The sequence below is a fragment of the Podarcis raffonei genome, chromosome 5 (genome assembly GCF_027172205.1).
Source record: "Podarcis raffonei isolate rPodRaf1 chromosome 5, rPodRaf1.pri, whole genome shotgun sequence".
Taxonomy (NCBI): domain Eukaryota; kingdom Metazoa; phylum Chordata; class Lepidosauria; order Squamata; family Lacertidae; genus Podarcis; species Podarcis raffonei.
Genome location: NC_070606.1, coordinates 74224549 through 74244500, shown reverse-complemented (window position 1 = coordinate 74244500; position 19952 = coordinate 74224549). Strand labels below are relative to the sequence as shown.

The window sequence follows — 19952 nt, the reverse complement described above, 5'->3', positions numbered from 1 at the left end:
AACTACGCTGCTAATAGGCTAGTATCCTGCATTTTGATACTAGTCACAGAAACAGCCAGTAAGGACACATGGACATCTAGTCCCCTAGCAGGCTAGAAAAAAAGAATAGAAAAGACTGCAGGCGAGTAATTTTTGCAGGCTTGTTTACAAGGCTGTATCACACATTTCCCAAACTCATACAAGATTCCTGAAAGACTAGTGATCAGTGCTGCCAACCAGTATGCTACAATAGGCAGAGAATTTGGAGCTGGTACGTATCAATGCCATTTTTGTCTCAATAATCATAGTAGCTGAGCCGATATGCCGCCTTTGCTCTGACACCCTTTCACCTTAAGCAATACTTCCCCCAAAAGTCATTAAAACCCAATATAACAGCTTTGGCATCTTTCCAGGTGAGTTTATTGGACAGGGAACATGCAGTCTTTACAACTCTATAACTTTACAAATGCCCTAGGTTGGGTACAAATGCCCTTCCCCAGTCTATTAACTATAAGGAAGTTACCTTTCCCATAATCTAGCCTCAAGAGTAGAAAAAAATAAAGGTATTTAAAGCAGCAACTCAAACCACCATGAGAACAACCATTTAAATCAAGTTCCTTCTTTATAACTCAGGTATTTCCTAACCAAAGTGCACTTTAACGGGCTATAATAATTCAGACACTGATATACAGATAGTTTTATACTATCTAGGAATTACTTCTTTAAAAATCACATTTTTTGTTTATACAGCCCATATGCCTTTTGGCATGCAGTAATTGCTGTTTAGAGATGAGAACAAGGGCACCAAGCAAAAACATTTGCATGGAATTGATATATGCATAGATATTTCCAAAAACAAGTGCTGGGAATTTAATGGACAGATCAGTATCTTTCTGCAAGATGTAAGACCGCCATTCAAAAGTAGCACTTCATTAATCATTTTTAGACAGCAAACTTCCCATTAATTTGTAGGTAGTTTACTTGCAGACATTTATTTTCCCGGCTTCTAGCCTGAGATGAATCCACAGGGAATGTGCCCTCCAAGCCCAGCTCCCTATACACTCACTTTAGGCTTCAGGTTGGCCTCATGTTTTCCTTCAGCCTCTTCACATTTCTATCCCTGGGGAACTGAAGGCTCCTGCCTGTGCAGCACTCAGCACCCTTCAATTTTTGGTAGATGAAGGAAGCAGCATTTGTTCCAATGATTGGCTGGTAGACTAATTTATAATTTGAAAAGTGAGCACACTGAATAGGTCAAGCACTGAGCAATATCAACACTGTAGGAACTCAATAGATAATGCTGATGAGGTACAGGAAGTTATTTCAAGAAGCCAAGTACACTACATGTAACTTGCAAGTTTCTGGCTCCCAATATTAACCACATTATGAACCACAATATTAGTCGCACCTGCTGTGCAAATTTCTGATTGGTCTAAAGCATTTATCTTGGTATGTTAACTGGCTTGATCATCCCTTCAAAAATAATCAATAAGATGTCACAGGCAGTTTAAATGCTTTCGTTTTATTGTATCTTAAAAGCTGTGACCCATATAACAGTTTTGCAACCTCAATATTTCATCCGCAACTTGGGTAATTGTTTTATCTAAAAGTATAAATAAAAATAAAAATTCAACCTGCAAGTAATATGCACAAAGAGCTAATGTTTCGTGAATATATGTCCGATATATGGCAATGTTTATTGGAAAATTTGGGGGGGAAGGTTTTCTGGCACAAGACCTGTGACCAATGTCCTGTGACCAAATTCATTTACAGTGGTACCCTGCAAGACAAACGCCTCGGAAGACGAAAAACTCGCTAGACGAAAGAGTTTTTCGTTTTCTTAGCCGCTTCGCAAGACGCATTTCCCTATGGGCTTGCTTCGCAAGACGAAATGAAAACGTCTTGCAAGACTGTTTCCGTTTTCTAAAAACCGCTACAAAACTGTAACTTCGAGGAGCAACTCTTAGCACGCGGTGCAGTAGCCTTCTTTGAGGTTTTTGAAACACTTTGTTGCTTTTTGCAGCTTTTAAAAAACTGCGTCGGAAGCCGCGCTTCGCAAGACGAAAAAACCGCAAGACGATAAAACTCGCGGAACAAATTAATTTCGTCTTGCGGGGCACCACTGTATAAGGGACCCCTGACCATTAGGTCCAGTCATGACCGACTCTGTGGTTGCAGCGCTCATCTCACTTTATTAGCCGAGGGAGCCAGTGTACAGCTTCCTGGTCATGTGGCCAACCAGTGCAGCACACGGAAACACGGTTTATCTTCCTGCCAGAGTGGTACCTATTTATCTACTTGCACTTGGACATGCTTTCGAACTGCTAGGTTGGCAGGAGAATTCATTTATAGATACCCACAAATAAATGCCTCCAAAGCAAGACCCTGTGCATATGACACTTTAGTATGCATTCACAAATTTCAGGTCATCATCAAGTCCGTATGGTAACTACTAATTTATGCTTAACTGTGGCAACACTCTAATTGTTTCTTTTTAAACCCAACATTTATCATCATTGGCAGGTGAGAGAAATGCCACAGGAATTTCCTGTGTTTGTGGTGTTTATTTTAAATTGTATTAGAAATTTCAGTAACACTTTGTGTTCAAGGCTGTCTTCAACCTTTTACAGGATTCCCTGAAGCATCTGCCCCAGGCCCACAGCTACAATAAAATATGTCTCTCCCATATTGGTCTCTACAGCCACAGAACTTTAGAGGGGAAAAATAAAGAAATTCTGAGTCATCTTGCATGTTATACTTCTGGCTGTTTTACGCACGTGAAAAATGCCATTTGCAAAAACTTTTGCCAGATAATGAAACCCTGAAAAATATCTTTAAAATTATATGGTTGGCATCTGTCTGTCTTGGGAGACAATGGAGGAGTGTGCCTTTGGGGGTGAGGTCAAGCTGTTGGAAGGTTGCAGCACCTGCTCTGGCTGTAAAACATGTTAATTATATATGAAATTGAATAATGGAGCTATAGGTTAACATTTTCATGGCATTACACCATCTCTCTTTAAATCCAGTAGTGCATGTAAAGTATTTTTTATGGATTAAATTCATAATTCACCTGAAAGGGACCTCATGGATCATGTAGTCCAACCTCCTGCAGTGCAGGAATCACAGCTTACAGAATTCCTAACAGGTGGCCATCCCTCTACTTTAAAACCTCCAATGAAGGAGAGTCCAACACCTCCCGAGGTAGTCTGTTCCAAACCCTCCTGAACCAAAGAGGATCTAGATGGCTCTTGTAGAATAAACATTCCCATCAGGAAACAAGTAACAAGGGGAGCCCAGACCCCTGTCCAGTGCTGGATGCAGCTCTACCCACAGAGCTTCATGCCCAAAACAAGGAGCTGCAGAGGCTGGTGGCCAAGCCAGAGACTCTTATCTGCTCCATATGCCCCACCCAAACCCCGGGAGCACTCCCAACCACTGCACAGGCGGGGCTCTGAGCAGATGCAATAGGCTCTCACTTCTGCAACATGCTGGGTCAATGGCAGGCAGGCTGTTCCCAAAGCCACAGAAGCATGCCTGCCTATCTGGCCTGGTCACCCTCCAGTGGGTCAAGGGGTCCCTCCCTCCCTGCCAGAACAGCAAGAGGAAGATCCCCTCAGGAACCTGTAACTCCTTCATCTGCCTTCACTTAGGTTCATGTATGGGAATGACTTAATTCTGGCACTCTAGGAATTTAAAAACTCTAGCAACTGTGGATGTAAAGAGTTGTGGGGTACAGCAAATGCATGACACACACACACACACACACACACACACACACACTATGGCATGGTTAGAGCAAAAAAAGTTACAGCTTAAAGAAAAGCAGCAGGAGAAAAGCTGAACTATGACTTGGGCTTAATATATGTGCTCAAAGACTGAAAATTGTGCTATGCAATACACCTCAAGCATTTTTACTTAACACCCTTTCACAGAGTAAAGATTGTTTTTAATCCTTCCCCATCCCCCTGCACCTTGACTGAGTTTCTCCTTCCCCACAGATCCTCAACAGCAGCAGGAAGATCAAAAGTGGATGAAAAGATAACAGAGCTGGAAAGTTGAGGTTTATTACGTCATTTACTGTGAGATTTCAAGGGATACACAACCCCTGGCTGATAAATAATTTATCTTGGCTATCTGCTTTTCTATAAGGTTGAGAATATCCACTAAAATAGAATAGCCAAGAGGAATGGCTAAAAAAATTGGCAGGGGGGGCCTTTGCAGTAGGAAAGTTAACATTGTCTCTTACACAGTACTGCTTAAGCAGCACCCACAACCTGCATATGCAGAACCCTCAGAACTTTATTTTCTCATCTATATACACTACAAGTTTGCAAGTGTAGGTACAGTGGTACCTCAGGTTACATACGCTTCAGGTTACAGACTCCACTAACCCAGAAATAGTGCTTCAGGTTAAGAACTTTGCTTCAGGATGAGAACAGAAATCGTGCTCCGGCGGCACAGCGGCAGCAGGAAGGCCCCATTAGCTAAAGTGGTGCTTCAGGTTAAGAACAGTTTCAGGTTAAGAACGGACCTCTGGAACGAATTAAGTACTTAACCCGAGGTACCACTGTAAACTGCTTTTAGGCGTAAGCTGCTCTGGAAGCATCTTACACAATGATAGGAATGGTTGAAGTGTTTTAAATAAATGAATCACATTTTGAGGTTTCAACTTCATAACTCCAGATAAGCCAAAAGCTACTGGAAATTTTCCCTTCTCCTTTAGCAGCAACACAGAACTGAGAACAGTTTCAGTTTGTACAGGCAAAACTGTTTTCCTCCTATGAGGAATTGTTTCTAATTCCTCTCAATTTCTCTCCCCACCTTCTGTAAAAAGTTTATTTCAAAAATTCCAGTTAATTAAAAAGTATTTCAAAAATTCCAGAAATTAGAATCCCAATTGGATTCTACCCATCAAATTCAAAGTTTTTCTCACTGTGTGTGTGCAAAATGTACTTTAGTCATATTTAGAAATATATAGTATTCTGAGCTACTCAAACTTCATCATTCAACTTTTCCATGCCCACATGTACAATAGACATTAAACATGAATTGTACTCTTCTAAAGTGTCATGGAATAATCCCTCATCATCAATGCCAGCAACGTACAGCAATCCTATCATAAAACTTACCATCACTTTAAAAAAATACTGTAAAAATTAATAATTAACCAAAGTACTGTTTATGAAATTTATTCTTTAAATTATAAAATATCATTTTCCCAAAGTAACAAATTATTCAAACATCACAATATAAACATCCCAGTCAACACAGCCACAGATCAACACTGCTTGCACAAGAAGTATGATCAATTACATGTTAAGTGTTTAAGTACTTTTCATAATTAGTGGAAACTGTATCAGCATGCATTCCTGTCCTCATTTTTTTACCACTTCCCACTTGCTCAACCCACACATTTGAAAGAAACCTAGTGATTGGTGTGCCTGTCTGAGATGAGTGGATAGTGGAAATTTCCTCTCCACTCTTCATTTTGCAAAGTAACTAGAAGGATTTTATTTCCATGTGAATGGAAAGGCTCACAACACAGCCAGCCCTCTTCTGCCTGACATGTATACTCTGCTTTGGGTTCTTCTTCCTTATTTCAGAGCATGTGCCCAAAGCTCATACTGTATACTAACAAAATGAGCAAGAGTATAGACCACACTGCACTGTACCCAACAGTCAAATACTCGTTGACTCTGGTTTGTTACACCTCAACTGCACAGTTTTTATATAATTTATAAGCCACCTTGGATGGGCATTGTCTGGAATGGGGGCTTGGAAGTACTGTACTTTAAATAAGCAATTTCTCTCCCATGATTCTAAAGGCAATTCTCTGCAAGTTCCTCAATTTATACTTCCTTTAAAACAAAACCCAAGGAAACCTCGCCCTTTGGACAAAACTGGGTAAGGAAGGGGTGGGGTGGGGGAACACAACTATAACCTGGACGAAAGTATTAACCCATCCCTCCTCTCTGTGTGTGTGTGTGTGTGTGTGCGCGCGCGCGCGAGAGAGAGAGAGAGAGAGAGAGAGAGAGAGGGAGGGAGGATCCAAACTAACTAACGTCGACAGAACAAAAGCGTGTTTGAAAAATAATGAGGGAAGAAAAGAGCGCTTGAGAAGTTCTGATGAAGGAAGAAGGCACATGCCTGCTTGGCGGCTTTTCAAACACCCACGGGAGTTAGCCTAAGCTGGATGGGAGTTACCTACTGGTGGAACCAAAAACGCTGCAGAAAATAAAAGAGAAAACAGACATCCCGTTCTGAAGCCTTTCCCCCCCGCCGGCGGCAGGAGCGTGGCGAGAGCTCCCGGCGCGAAAAAAGAGATGCAACAGCCCCCGGGAGGAGCGCACCCACGAGGGGAAATCCTTTCCTCCTCCCTATCCCGCCCCACCGCCCCTCTCCCTCTCTCTCACTGACACGGGGCGAGAGGAGTGGGGGGTGGGGGACTCCCTAAGAGGACCCTGCCCCGTCCACGCTGACGCAGCTTGCCAGGAAGGAGGAGCCTGGCAACGGCAGAAGGTGGTCCCTCCGTAACCCCCGACGGTGGGGAGCAGCGGGGGGGGGGGAGGGAGGAAAAGATAAGGAAGGCAGTCAGAGTCAGCTGGGGACACGAGCTAAGAAAACAGCCCCCCCCTCACAACGGGCCCCTACTAGTCGGCTCCCCTGAGGCGGCGAGGCGAGGGAGGAGGGGGAAGGCGGCAGGCGAAGCCACCTCTTTGGTGGGTCTGAGGAGATGATGATGCCGCCGCCGCCGCCTCCTCCTCCTCCCGCTGTCACGTTCGGGTGGTCTATTTTTAGACGTGGGCAAGGCGCGCGCAAGAGCCGCTCCCGGCCCGTTGCTGCTGCCGCCGCCGCCCGCCTCGTGGCCCCCTCGCCAGCTGAGGGAGAGGGAGAGAGACGGAGAAGGAGAAGGAGAGAGCTGCGTGGTGGGCAAGGCAAGCGCCTCGCCTCGCCTCGCCTCCCACCGCCCCTCGTGCCGGCCGCCCCCTCCCCTCCCTTCCCCGCGCGCGCTCGCTCGCCCTCCTCACCCCAGCTCTTGGCCGTTCGCCCCAGGAACTCGCCGCTGTTGGGGTTGTAGATGAACCGCCGCCACTCGGCCATAGACTGGCTGAAGGGCTTCTTCTCCTCCTTGGCCATAGCGAGAGAGAGAGAGAGAGAGAGAGGCTGGGAAGAGAGAGGGAGCTCGGCGGTTCGCGGGCGGCGGTTTTTCCCCTGCCGAAACAACAGCGGCTCCTCAGAACCGCTAAGTAACTCTCCCTCAGGCGCCCGGCGGGAGAGCAGAAGAGAGGAAAAGGAAAGAGGGGCTGGGCCAGTCGCACGCACCGAGCAAAACTACTCGCGCCGCCTCTTTCCACTTCCTACGTCAGAACCTGCCCCAGCCAATCGCCGCGCGGCCGAGGACGCCCCGAGCGCGCCCGCCCACCGCGCACCCCCGCAGCGCCACCTGCTGGAGGGATATGGCGGCGGAAAGGGCTTGGGCGCGCAGGAGGCCGGCGGGCGCGCGAGCGAGCGGGGCGGGGGGAGGCCGGCTGGTCAGGAGGCGCCCGAGCGCTCATAGCGGCCCACGAGTGCCCGCCTCCTGCGTGTCAGGGATGCGGAGTCTCAAGCACTCCATCCTTTAATATTCTTCCCCCATGCATCACGTGAGGGTCTTCCCGCCGAAAGAGCAGCTTCATGCCATGTCAACGGGACAAGAGACAAATGTTCAATTTTTCACACTTTGAGGGACAACTCCCGTCCCGTGACCATATATGGCATGAAATGTTGCAATACGCGTGTTGGAAAAAGTATGGTTAAAGATGCGCGCTTCATCTGTGCCTCCAGGCTCTTGATGTTGCGAAATGTTGTAGCCTAGAAAACGGTACGTAAAGAAACGCATGGGCTTCCTCCCAGCTCTTTCATGCAGAACTGTACAGGATGTTTGCCTGAGGTCAGAATTACATGTTGGCAACTAGAGCGGTAGACGGAGGCCCTGGGCGTTTAACACCCACAGTACATGCAAATATATATTCAAGACTTTTAATCGCTTCCTGGTGTGAATATCTGAAATTCTGCCTCTAAGCAAAACCGATAGAAGATGAAAGTTAACAATCCTAAAATGGCAACGGTGGTGTACTATCTGACCTGGAGCATACTTTGGTAATATGGCCCTCAATATTTCTTATTTTCACAATAATTCAGACCCACTGAAGAGGCAATTGTATCAGTTGTTGGCAAATAACTAGTTTGCAGTTCTGAAAGAACTGAAAAATAAACGTGTTATCAATGAACCAATATTCCCATCCAAATATTAAACTGACGCTAAACTGAAAAGTCTCTCTATATTTTCCTGTTCTCTTTCACTTTAATTTATTTCTTCCTAGACTATTAACTGCCATGCCTCATGACCTCTCACTCATTCTAAGTGTCTCTTCCTTTTTCAGGTTCTAATCACTGCCTTGGAATGTTCCTGTCAATCACAAGCAACTCCTCATCAATGACATAAGAAAAGTATTGCTGGCTCAGGCCAAAGGTCCATGTAGCCTGGCATCCTGTTCTCACTGTGGCTAACTGGATGCCTATGGGAACTCCATAAACAGTACTTGAGCGCAATTCAGAACATACAGTACTGTCTCAGGCAATGGGGACAGAACATAGCCATCATGACCAGCAGCCATTAATTTCTCTATACCTTTCTTAAAGCCACCCAAGTTGATGGGCTTCACTACATCTTGCGTGAGAGAATTCTATGGCTTATCTATGTGCTATATGAAGAAGTACATTGTTTTTTTCTGTCCTGAATCATCCAACATTCAGCTTCACTGTCTAGGCCCCAAACCTAGTCTTACAAGTGAGGGACTTTATCCAACCTTATATAAGCTATATTAAGTCCACTGCTTACTCCAAATGTTGTAACCTTTCCTCATAGTGGAGTTGCTTCATCCTCTTTTTCACTTTGATTGCCCTTTTGCTCTGAAAGGGCTTGTGGGTATTGCACACCCCTCCCCATTGATTTTCCACCAGATCCCTGAAGGCTCTCTTACCAGAACTTTTTGTTCCTTAGGTGTGCATTTGACTTCAGCACCTTTCTCTGGCAAACAATTTATGGATAACAGTGCAGGTGGAGATTGTGTATGATCACTTGCTATTTGTCATAGCTGGGTGGGTAGCAGTAGTCCTACATGAATAAGTTGTTTTAGGTTTACTTCCAATTATAAGCAGGATACGAACTGGGACTTTCACAGCAGAACAAATAAATTTCCCAATGTTACCTATGGGGCACTCATTGGCTCTAGGTGTTAACAGAATAAAAGAGGAGGACCAGGCTTGCAACAAAGTGTCTTTGTGGGAAAGGCCATGAGGAAATACAAGAACCTCTGGAGGACCACAGGTTCCTCATCCCTAGGATGCACAGATTATAGTCTTGCACTGGTTTAGAAAGGGTGAGGGGCAAGCATATAAAGCACCAAAAATGGTTGGGGGGGGGGGAGTATGTCAAGGAAAGCTTCTGCAGACTCAACCATACTGTCAAATATAGATAGCAAGCTTCCATTAATTCACCACTGTCCATAGGACAGTCTCCTCCAAATCACATGTCTCACTGTAGCCATGTTTAATGGGGGGAAGGCACCTCAGAGGGGTTTGGCAGACCTCTTTCTGAGGTGCCTCTCCCCCTCCGTTAAATATTGTCTTGGCTGCATTTACAGTAGTGTGAGCATGCTTCAGAAAGCACTTTGCCAACCTCCCTCCATTAAACAGCTCACCTGGGCAACTTGTACTTCTTGCTTATTTGCCCGCCTGCCATTTTGTCATCATGCTGGAGTTGGCATGGCCACACAAACCATTGGCCACATAAACTGAAACGTGATGGCAGCCTTAGATTTTTATGTATATAGGAAAACTGATAACTCTACCTCCTCCTATGAAGCCTTCCCAGTATGCCCATTTTACACACAGAACTGTGTGTGTCACAAGACCCAGAGTGCTGCTGCAATTGAGTTTGGATCGGCAAGAGGAGGAAGGAGGAAAATTAAAGTGGAGGTGCTGAATGGCGGGAACCTGAGCTGGAGGAGGGGAGACCTCCTTCTTCTGCCCCAACCTTTGCCTCTTTGGAAGGAGAGCCTTCCTGCAAAGCAGAGAGCCCCAGTGGATACTGGGGAGGGCCAGGAGGCAGCAGTGAATAAATAGGAATGTGAACAGCAGGGTGCAATCCTGTCACCTAGAACCAGGTACTGTCTTTGCAGATTAGACTGAACCCACTCACCCTAACAGGGCACACATTTGTAATCCTGATATCCCCGCTAGTTTGAGTAAGTTTGGCAAGTGAGTGTGCCATTCCTCATCTTTAAAAGCTTGGCAGGCAGGGCATGGAGAGTTGACACCATTGTCATTTCCATCTATTGATGAACTTTTTGCCTTGTTCCAGAACTCCTGAATCATGTCCCCTGAGCTCTATGTCTGCTGCCAAGTCTGTTCTATTACTTGCCTAAATAAATATCCCTTTCTTGCTCCCAAGTAAGAGCCTTTGTCTGTGTGTTTTGGGTAGAAGCAAAACAATGTGGGCAAATTACGGTTAAGGTTTTTGCATGCTAATAGGTAACAGTGTTAATTGTTATATGGCATCTCTGCATGCAGACACTCAGAGCTGTTTTCTTCTGACAACTCATTTTGCTGTCACTGGTACATGACACAGAGCAAAATGGTGTCTTCCACTGCAGATGCAGGTCTTGCAGTCATGATACAACTGTCCAACTTTCATTGGCTATAGGAACATAGCAAATGTTAAAGTTGTAGCCTTTGGAGGACTGATGGAACTTCTTGGACAGCCTCATGCAATACGGCCACCAAGGAAAGGATCATTAAAACTACTGTGTGTATGCCCTCTTGCCATGCAGATTTATATGTACATGCAATTATCTAGAATGTTTTGTCAGCACTAGAGAAAATTGCAGATTAAGGCTGGTCCAGATGGCAATCTGATACAAGCAAAAGAGTTTCCTATACTAGCAGCCTTCTTTTGAAAGTCTCGTGATAAGGAGTCACTCTGAGAAAATGTTATGTCTGAAAGAGACAGAGACAGAAAGAGAAATATCAGGGGGGAAATGCACCACAATTAAATTGGTTCTAGTACAACTGTAACAAAAGAAAGCCTACTTGTATGAGTGGCAGTTATTAAAAATAATACAGGAGCTGAAATCCTGCTGAGAAAGAAGACCTTTGTTTATAGAGTTGGAGAGGACACATAAGACATTTCCAAACTAAAGGTGCCTGAAAGCATGTACTTGAATCTATATTTATGTCCCTAAATAGTCTGATGACTTATCTTAAAATAATAGCTGTCATACTGAAATGTCTATACGTACTGTTCTTGGAATTAAAAATATTAACAACTTCTTCCCTCTTTCTTTCTTCACAGTCCTCTAAACACACACACACACACACACACACGAACACACACACCCTAATTATTTTCCATGTCATTTGGACTACTTCGTACAAGAGTCTCCGAGCTTTGCCTCAGGTCAACGTTAAATTTTTAGCTGAGACCAAGAAACCACATTTTTCTATATTCATATATGAAAACACAAACATTGAATACAAGATCAAGAAAAATTATGGCCTAATATACGGTAATTATATCAAATCCCCATAATGGAGTTAAATCAAACTTAGCATTTATCTTTGCTCCAACATGAAAAAACTAAAAAAGTAGCAAATAGCATTTTTTTAAAAAAGAACATAATGCAAAACAATTATTTTGTTGGTCAGCTGATGGAATTGGGTTTTACTGCAGCTAAAGACTGAGACTGGCTGCAATTCTGCACCCACTCTCCCACGAATAAGCCCATGGAGGGCTTTTTTGCAGACATGTATAGGATCACACTGTTAACGTACTAGTGGAGAAAAAGGATTCAGAGACACAGAGATCCTATGCTGTGCAAGAGGACACTCACTGCCAGGGGTTAAAGAACAAGTTAAAAATAGAAAGAGAATTCTCCCTCCCTCATCTCTTGGCAAGCAGCTCTTCCTGCAAAATCCCATCCCTCTTTGCTGAGAAAGGATGGGCGTTTTTCACAAGTAGCACGGGTAGCACTTTTTATTCTAGAAGGTATCACTGCTGGATCTTGCTAACACACATTAAAACACGTGTGTGTGTGTTTAATGCATTAACCAATGTAGCTTTATATATTTCAGATGCAGGGAATGCAAAAAATAATTTGAGCATCATCACCCATCAACATGGCTTTAAACATCTTCCCTCATTTAACTGTATCCATTGCACACTTATATGAATGGTCCTTTGCAGAGCCTTGCAGCCCTCTGATCAGCTTCCTGATCCTTCTCTTCTCTCTTCACATTATCCAAACATGCATACCAAGTAAAGCACAGGAGCTGCACACACCCTGTACCTTTAAAGCATATTTCCCCCCTCAAATAATTCTGGGCCCTGAAGGTTGCTGGGAATTATACTTCTGAGAGAGGTTAACTACAGCTCTCAGAATTCATTGAATGGAAAATGTGCTTCAGATTTCCTTTAATGGTGTAGGGTGTCTGCAGCTTCAGCAAAACACAGGTGTTGCAACAAGAATGTGTTATTGCATTCCAATGGCTTCTTACTGTAAGGCAGAAATTTAAACAGACAGAGGATGTATGTTAATGTTGTGGTTTTTAAAATTCTATCTGAGCCACCCAGAGGTCACATGTTATTAGGGGGCCGTAGAAATAGAGAAAAATTAAACAATGTTGAAAAGAGGATAGAGGTGGACTCAAGTATTTGGCTGGTTAGTCATTGTAATTATGCTGCCACAGGCTGATCCTAATCTATTTTAAAATGCTGTTTTGTGCTGTAGTCTAAACCACAGAACTTAGGGCTTGCCGATCAGAAGGTCGGCGGTTTGAATCCCCGCAACGGGGTGAGCTCCCGTTGCTCGGTCCCAGCTCCTGCCAACTTAGCAGTTTGAAAGCACTTCAAAGTGCAAGTAGATAATTAGGTACTGCTCCGGCAGGAAGGTAAACGGCGTTTCCCTACACTGCTCTGATTTTGCCAGAAGCGGCTTAGTCATGTTGGCCACATGACCCGGAAAAATTGCCTGTGGACGAACGTCGGCTCCCTCGGCCAGTAAAGCAAGATGAGCGTCGCAACCCCAGAGTCATTTGCAACACGACTTAACGGTCAGGGGTCCTTTACCTTTAATCCTAATAAAGGACGATTTTACTCTTCCTGTGTAGTAATAGCATGCATCACACATCTAGATTGTCATGTGTGGATAATGCATTTTTATGAAATTCACATAGATGGAATTGGAAAGGGAAGCAGAAAAATGTAAAGCAACATGGCACAAACCAGAAAGATTAGCTCTATAACCAGTGTGGCGAAAGTGAAATTGTGAAAAATTGCTTTCTGCCTAACTGTAAGAAACAGCAGACACATGCTTCTGCAAACTATCAAAAATGATAAAAGGCTTCCCGCTATAAAGCGAGGATGAAAATGTCTGTGTCACTGTGAAAGCAAAGTGATTGCAAAGGTCTGGCTGGCTGCCACTGAATCAGATGAGTAGTGCACAGCAAAATGGAATCATTGTATAAATTCCCATAAATACTCCCTACGCACTCAGGCAAGATTCTTTTCTGGCATCAGAACAATGGTGAGAGAGCCCTGTAACCAAGAGGGGGAAAATGGCTTTGATAGTAAGTCAAATGTGGCAACTATTCTGCTCTAAACCTCTCGCCCCCATCTGTATTTGCAATTATAGGATGTTGCTGGTCAATGGAAGGCCCGGACTTTGCAGCGCTGTTGTTAAGACAATTTTGTCAAGTAGTTTGCAAGTTTAAATGGTTATATAAACAACAAAGAGAAGGAGGAGGAGGAGACAGCAGATATATTTCTGAAATTATATATTTAGCCCTCCCCATCATTTGGGCTGTTTTGAATATAAGTAGTAAATGAGGTGCCATATTTGAAAGCCAGTGTGGTACTTGACAAGAAACTGATAAAATTCAGTCTGAAACATGTATAATGCAAACTTTTGCTGGGCTGCTGTGTTTTTGCAGCACGATTGAGTGGCACTCTAAACGAATGCTCGTGAGTCAGAGAGGACCTATAAATAGACCCTGCGTGCATGCAAGCACCCCTAACGAGGGTTTAATTGGTGAAAGTTAGCTTTTATGTAGTAGAGTCAGAAGGAAGATCGCTGTACTGGATTGAATGAGCCACTGGCATAAATTGTCCTCTCTCAGATTTATTCATTTAACTGTGAGATGTGCGTCGTTTGCTGTTTTGAAAGGCCTTGCTCTTTGGATCCTTAACCCTAAACACTGCAAGCCCGCGCCTGTGAAAACTGTTTAACCATATATATTTAATTAATTTTAATAAACGTATAATAATGGAATTAAACACTGCCGTGTGGACGTTGAAATGCTCGAGTTTTTCCAAGTCAGCTCAGCTGCCCCAGATGCTGCTCATCGAGAGAATATTTGCTTATGCTGAAAAATTTAGCTGATCTGTGCATGCTGCAGGGGCATCAAAGCTTCCAACAGATGATGCCTTTTCATAAATCTAGACATGGGATGGGAAAAGGCAGAAGATGAGTAGGAGGAGAGGTGTCCTAATAGTGGCATATAGGAACAAAGGAAGTTGCCTTTAGGCAGAACATACCATATTTTTCGCTCTATAAGGCGCACCAGACCACAAGACGCACCTAGTTTTTGGAGGAGGAAAACAAGAAAAAAAATATTCTGAATCTCAGAAGCCAGAACAGCAAGAGGGATCGCTGTGCAGTGAAAACAGCAATCCCTCTTGCTGTTCTGGCTTCTGGGATAGCTGGACAGCCTGCATTCGCTCCATAAGATGCACACACATTTCCCCTTACTTTTTAGGAGTGAAAAAGTAAGTCTTATAGAGCAAAAAATATGGTAGGTTCATCCAGCTCAGTATTGCCTACACTGACTGGGCAGCAACTTTCCAGTGTTTCAGGCAGGGGTCTTTCCCAGCCCTACCTATAGATGCTGAAGATTGAACCTGGGACCATCTGCATGCAAGGCAGGCGCTCTAGTGCTAGGCTACAACCCTTCCCCAGTAGAACAAGACATTATCTGTTTTGAATGCATTAAAGGATCAAAGGAGCCCCTTGGATAGCATGAAAACCAAAAGGACACCATAAAAGGCTCATTCTGCAAGAGTAATGACATCCAAAATGAACAGGGGAATGGGGAAGCTTCTGAGCAAGGAAATTGTAAAGCTGTGAGTGAGAGAGGGAGAGAGAGAGAGAGAGAGAGAGAGAGAAAGAGAGTTTTAGAAAAAGCATGATTAAGAAGAAATGACAGGAACATAGCTGTCAATTTACAGATTTGAAAATAAGGGACCAGCAGCCAAAATAAGGGACCTGCAGCCTCACCTCTTCCAGGCACTCCAGTCTTCCTGTCCTCCTGCAGTCTGGTCAAACTCATGCTGGTAGCTTCGAGAACACTGTCCAACCAACTTTGTAACCAGAGGTTCAACTGAATAGAATCTGAATCACATGCACCACAAGGCCTATGCAGCCTCAATTTAAGATGGCTCCCCGGCCTTGCTTTGCACTGCAAAGTTTGCAGCAGCACGTGCAACAAAATGGTGTCCAGCATTCAAAAAACCCCTCAGCTTGCATTAACTAGCCACACACAAGGCATACAAGCTCCCCCCCCCGTCGTTCTTAGACTTCTTATTGGGTGAGCAACACAGCCAAGCAACACAGTTGGAGCCTCCCTCCTCCCTGGCTGGCAGGGAGGGAGGGAGAGGAGCTGCTTCCATTGAAATTTAAGGGACATCCTTTAAGGGACATTTAAAGGACATCCATCAATAAGGGACAGCAGCAGGACATGGCGATGGAATAAGGGACTGTCCCTTCAAATACGGGACACTTGACAGCTATGGACAGGTATGTACATAAACACGGTGCTGAGACAGTGGATATAATAATATTGTATCCCTCACAATACTAGAAACACAATGTAATCCAATCAAATCACTGAGCAGTGAGGATCTAGGATGGTCAGAATAAAATAATTCTAAACAGATTTGAAGTTAATTTGTGCAATGCAATTGGTTGTCACAGGATGCGGAGATGGCCACTATCATTTGATTGATTAGGGGATTGGAGAAATCAGAGCCAGCGGTTGGTATTGTTGGGCAATTGCTGGGTTCCCTGTCAACTCCTGACCTGTCTCCCTGCAGCTTCAACCCCCTACCTGCCTTCTTTCTCTGGGTTTTGGTGGCAATGGAATCAGCCCACCCAGAAAGATCTGGCAAAACACCCCTCTTTGACACAGTGCTGTGCCACCTCTGCCAGGGTCTTGTTCTCTTCTGGACAGAGGGTTGGCGACAATAAGGGGAAGGGGGTGGGGAGCAAATTAGCTGCAGTTTCTGATCCCAGTTCCCATTGCTGCTCACTTGGTTGCCTGGGCAAATTACCTGCAAAAATAGCTCAGAAGAGGTACATGTGCTGACTACTGGGGCTTGCTGCCTCCATTCGCTCATTTGCTTTTCGAAGCAGGCAAGCCAACACCAACAGGTGGTAGGAATAGCCGCTGCTGCCCAGAGAAAAAACGTGGCAAGTAGCTGCTGCGTCTATCATTTATTTATGCATTTGATTAATTTATATGCCACCCTTCAGCTAAGGATAACAGGGTGGTATACAATATAAACGACACAAAACTACATCACAAATCAAACCAATTACCCCCTACCCCAACACAGTTTAAAAGACCATACATAGATTGTTTAACTAGTGAAAGGCCTGGGAGAAGAGGAAAGATTTTGCCAGGCACCTAAAGATAAGTAATGAAGGAGCCAGGCAAGTCTCCCTGGGGAGAGCATTCCACAAGCAGGGAGCCACAGCAGAAAAGGCCCGTTCTCATGTTGTCACCCTGCAGAGAAGACCTCTTGCAGAAGAGGCAGAAGAAGAAGGAGCAGTTTGGGGGTACTCCTGGATCCTTTGCTGTTGCTCGGGGCTCAGGTGGCCTCAGTGGCCCATAGTGCCTTCCATCAGCTTCGGCTACGCCTTTATCTGATCAGGGATAGCCTAGCTACTGTTGTCTATGCTCTGGTAACCTCAAGGATAAGACGGTTCGGAAACTTCAGCTAATGCAGAATTCAGCAGCCAGGTTGCTCGCAAGATGGTTTGAGCATATTACACTGATCCTGGTCTGACTGCACTGGCTACCAGTTAGTTTCCAGGCCCAATTCAAAGTGCTGGTTTTGACCTATAAAACCTTAAATGGCTCAGGACCGCAATACCTCAAGGACCACCTCTTCCCATATGAACTTGAGATCACCTTCTGAGGCCCTTCCTTGTGTGCATCCTCGAGATGTCCAACACGAGGAAGGGTCTTCTCTGCAGTGGCTCCCCGTCTGTGGAATGCTCTCCCCAGGGAAGTTCGCCTGGCACCTTCATTATACACCTTTAGGCAAAAATGTTCCTTTTTAACCAGGCCTTTGGTTGATTTGATTGACATATTATGCCCTTTTAAAATGTGTTTTTTTGGGGGGGGGTATTGGGTTGTTATGGTGCTGGAGGAGACTCTTGAGAGTCCCATGGACTGCAAGAACAAACCTATCCATTCTTAAGGAAATCAGGCAGTGGAAGACAGGAGTGCCTGGCATTCTCTGGTCCATGAGGTCACGAAGAGTTGGACACGACTAAACGACTAAACAACAACATTGGGTTGTTGTTTTTATTTTATTTTTATTGAATAAATGAATAATAATAAGGACTTCAGATGATAATCACGGAGTCCGTGTTGATTTATATGGGGAGGGGCATTCCTCGAGCTATTGAGGGCTTGAGCCTGTTAAGGCTTTATAAGTCAAAACCAGCACTTTGACTTGGGCCCAGAAACGAATTGGCAGCCCATGCAGTTGGGCCAGGCAGAGGAGATTCTGCCACCACCTGTGTGTGTGAGACTGCTATGGGGGCTGGCTGTGTGTCATTTTGCCAGGAGCCTGCAGCATTCTGGAGCCATCCCTGGATCAAATTCATGGGAGATAGGTCTACCAAATTAAGGTTATGTGGAACTTCATGTGGCACTTTGCCTCTGAATACCATTTCTTTGGGATCACAGTCGGGGAGGGCTATAGCATTTATGCTCTGCTTGTGGGTGTCAGGAGCGGGTGCCAAGAGCAGGTCAGCAATAACTCACACAGTGAAGTTAACTCTTTATTCAGAGAAACAAGACAGCTCAGGAGGGCACAGCAACTCTTCCTGGTAAATCTTGCCCCTATGAAGCAGCAGTGGGATCTGAAGGTCCCTGCCTTCCCACAGCTCCCCAATTCCCCTCCTCCCCCAGTTCCTTACCAAGCAATCTGAGGCTCTATCATCTCATCTGTCTTTGCTCCGCCCTCTTCATACCGCTTCAGGTTGTGGGAAACTGAGGGGAGGCGAGCTGATCGCAGTAGAGTGGGGGACAGCCTGGCTTCCTCACCAGCCTGACTCATCACTGCCTCTTGCATCCTCTCCTTTCCTGCCTCCTCTTCTGCCCCTGGTTCTAGACTCTTCCTGCTCACTGAACCCTGTTACCTCTTCAGCTTCGACACCTCCTGCACTCAATCTGCTCCCTCTTCTCCCTCTGACGATTCATCGTCTTCGCACCACCAATCCCCTGGCCTTGAGCCTTCTTCCCTTGGGGGTTTCCTTGGGGGTTCCCCAGCTGGTGCCTCCCCACACATCTCTGCATCCAGCCAGTCCATGCCAGCAGGTTTCTCAGAAGCATCAGGATAGCCACTGAGAAACAAGATGATCTCAAGTGTTATATACATTAAGCTGCTCTTGTTGCTTTTATCCAACCCTGTACAGTGGTACCTCAGGTTACATATGCTTCAGGTTACATACGCTTTAGGTTACAGACTCCGCTAATCCAGAAATAGTGCTTCAGGTTAAGAACTTTGCTTCAGGATGAGAACAGAAATAGGGCTCCGGCTATGCAGCAGTAGCAGGAGGCCCCAATAGCTAAAGTGGTGCTTCAGGTTAAGAACAGTTTCAGGTTAAGAACAGACCTCCAGAAAGAATTAAGTTCTTAACCTGAGGTACCACTGAATTGGTTTCCTTATATTGTAAAAGGAACATCATTTTGCAGCCTCAGGGTAATGGCTGAAAGGTCCTGTTTTGTACACACATGCACCAGCAGTTCCAATCTGCCTAATAAACATGCTAGGGCAAGTCAGAAAAGGAGATGCACATATGGAATCATAACTTAGCAAGCACCTTCAAACTCAAAGCACTCAAAGAGAATGTATATTTGACCTCTAAATTAAAAAATCTTCATAAACAATATTGGTGTTTTGCAAATTGGTTCCCGGTAACAGTTTGCCCTGTGGTAACTCTAATGGCTGCTTTGCTGCCACAGTCTTATTCAATCTTCATCTTTTATTAATTTGCTAAATGGTTTGTTCAGAATACAGGCTAAGAAGCAAGAACATTTGCAGTATGCAAAGAGCCCTTCATTCTGTAGCCAAACAAGCATAATGGGATTGTGTAATGCCCAGTTTAAGACTGGGACAGACTGGTCAGATCTTGCTAGCTGTTGCGTTTGTTCATCAGTTAGTAATACAATTCCTTTCAAAAACGGTAAGAGAGTGTTTGCAGCCGTATTGACTGACATCCAGTCTCACCTAACCTTTGCTTGGTACAAGCAGGGGAAAATGGCAGTGGGACATGTTATAAAATTTGTCAGCAGTTAATCAGGGTGATGTTATTTACTTATAAATCTAAAATGGGTAGAAAAAGAGCTCTGTGGGGATTCCTCTGTTGAAATACAGTGGTACCTCGGGTTAATTCGTTCCGGAGGTCCGTTCTTAACCTGAAACTGTTCTTAACCTGAAGCACCACTTTAGCTAATGCGGCCTCCTGCTGCCGCCGCGCCACAGGAGCAGAATTTCTGTTCTCATCCTGAAGCAAAGTTCTTAACCCATGATACTATTTCTGGGTTAGCAGAGTCTGTAACCTGAAGCGTACGTAACCTGA

The 19952-nt window shown here is 44.8% G+C and overlaps 1 protein-coding gene and 1 long non-coding RNA gene across 2 annotated transcripts in view; one reads left to right on the top strand and one right to left on the bottom strand.

The window, feature by feature from the left end:
- The window catches only part of ATP1B3 (ATPase Na+/K+ transporting subunit beta 3), a 39485-nt gene extending 32176 nt beyond the window's left edge, over nucleotides 1-7309 (bottom strand). The window contains exon 1 of the mRNA XM_053390160.1: nucleotides 7008-7309. Coding sequence (XP_053246135.1) covers nucleotides 7008-7116 — 109 coding nt within the window. The 5' untranslated portion in view covers nucleotides 7117-7309. The remainder of the gene's footprint in view (nucleotides 1-7007) is intronic.
- A 365-nt stretch (nucleotides 7310-7674) lies between these two features.
- On the top strand, nucleotides 7675-8912 carry LOC128413448 (uncharacterized). Its single transcript, XR_008330349.1, has 2 exons — nucleotides 7675-7840; nucleotides 8403-8912. It is a non-coding gene; the product is annotated as an uncharacterized LOC128413448 (long non-coding RNA).
- Nucleotides 8913-19952: the final 11040 nt, after the last annotated feature.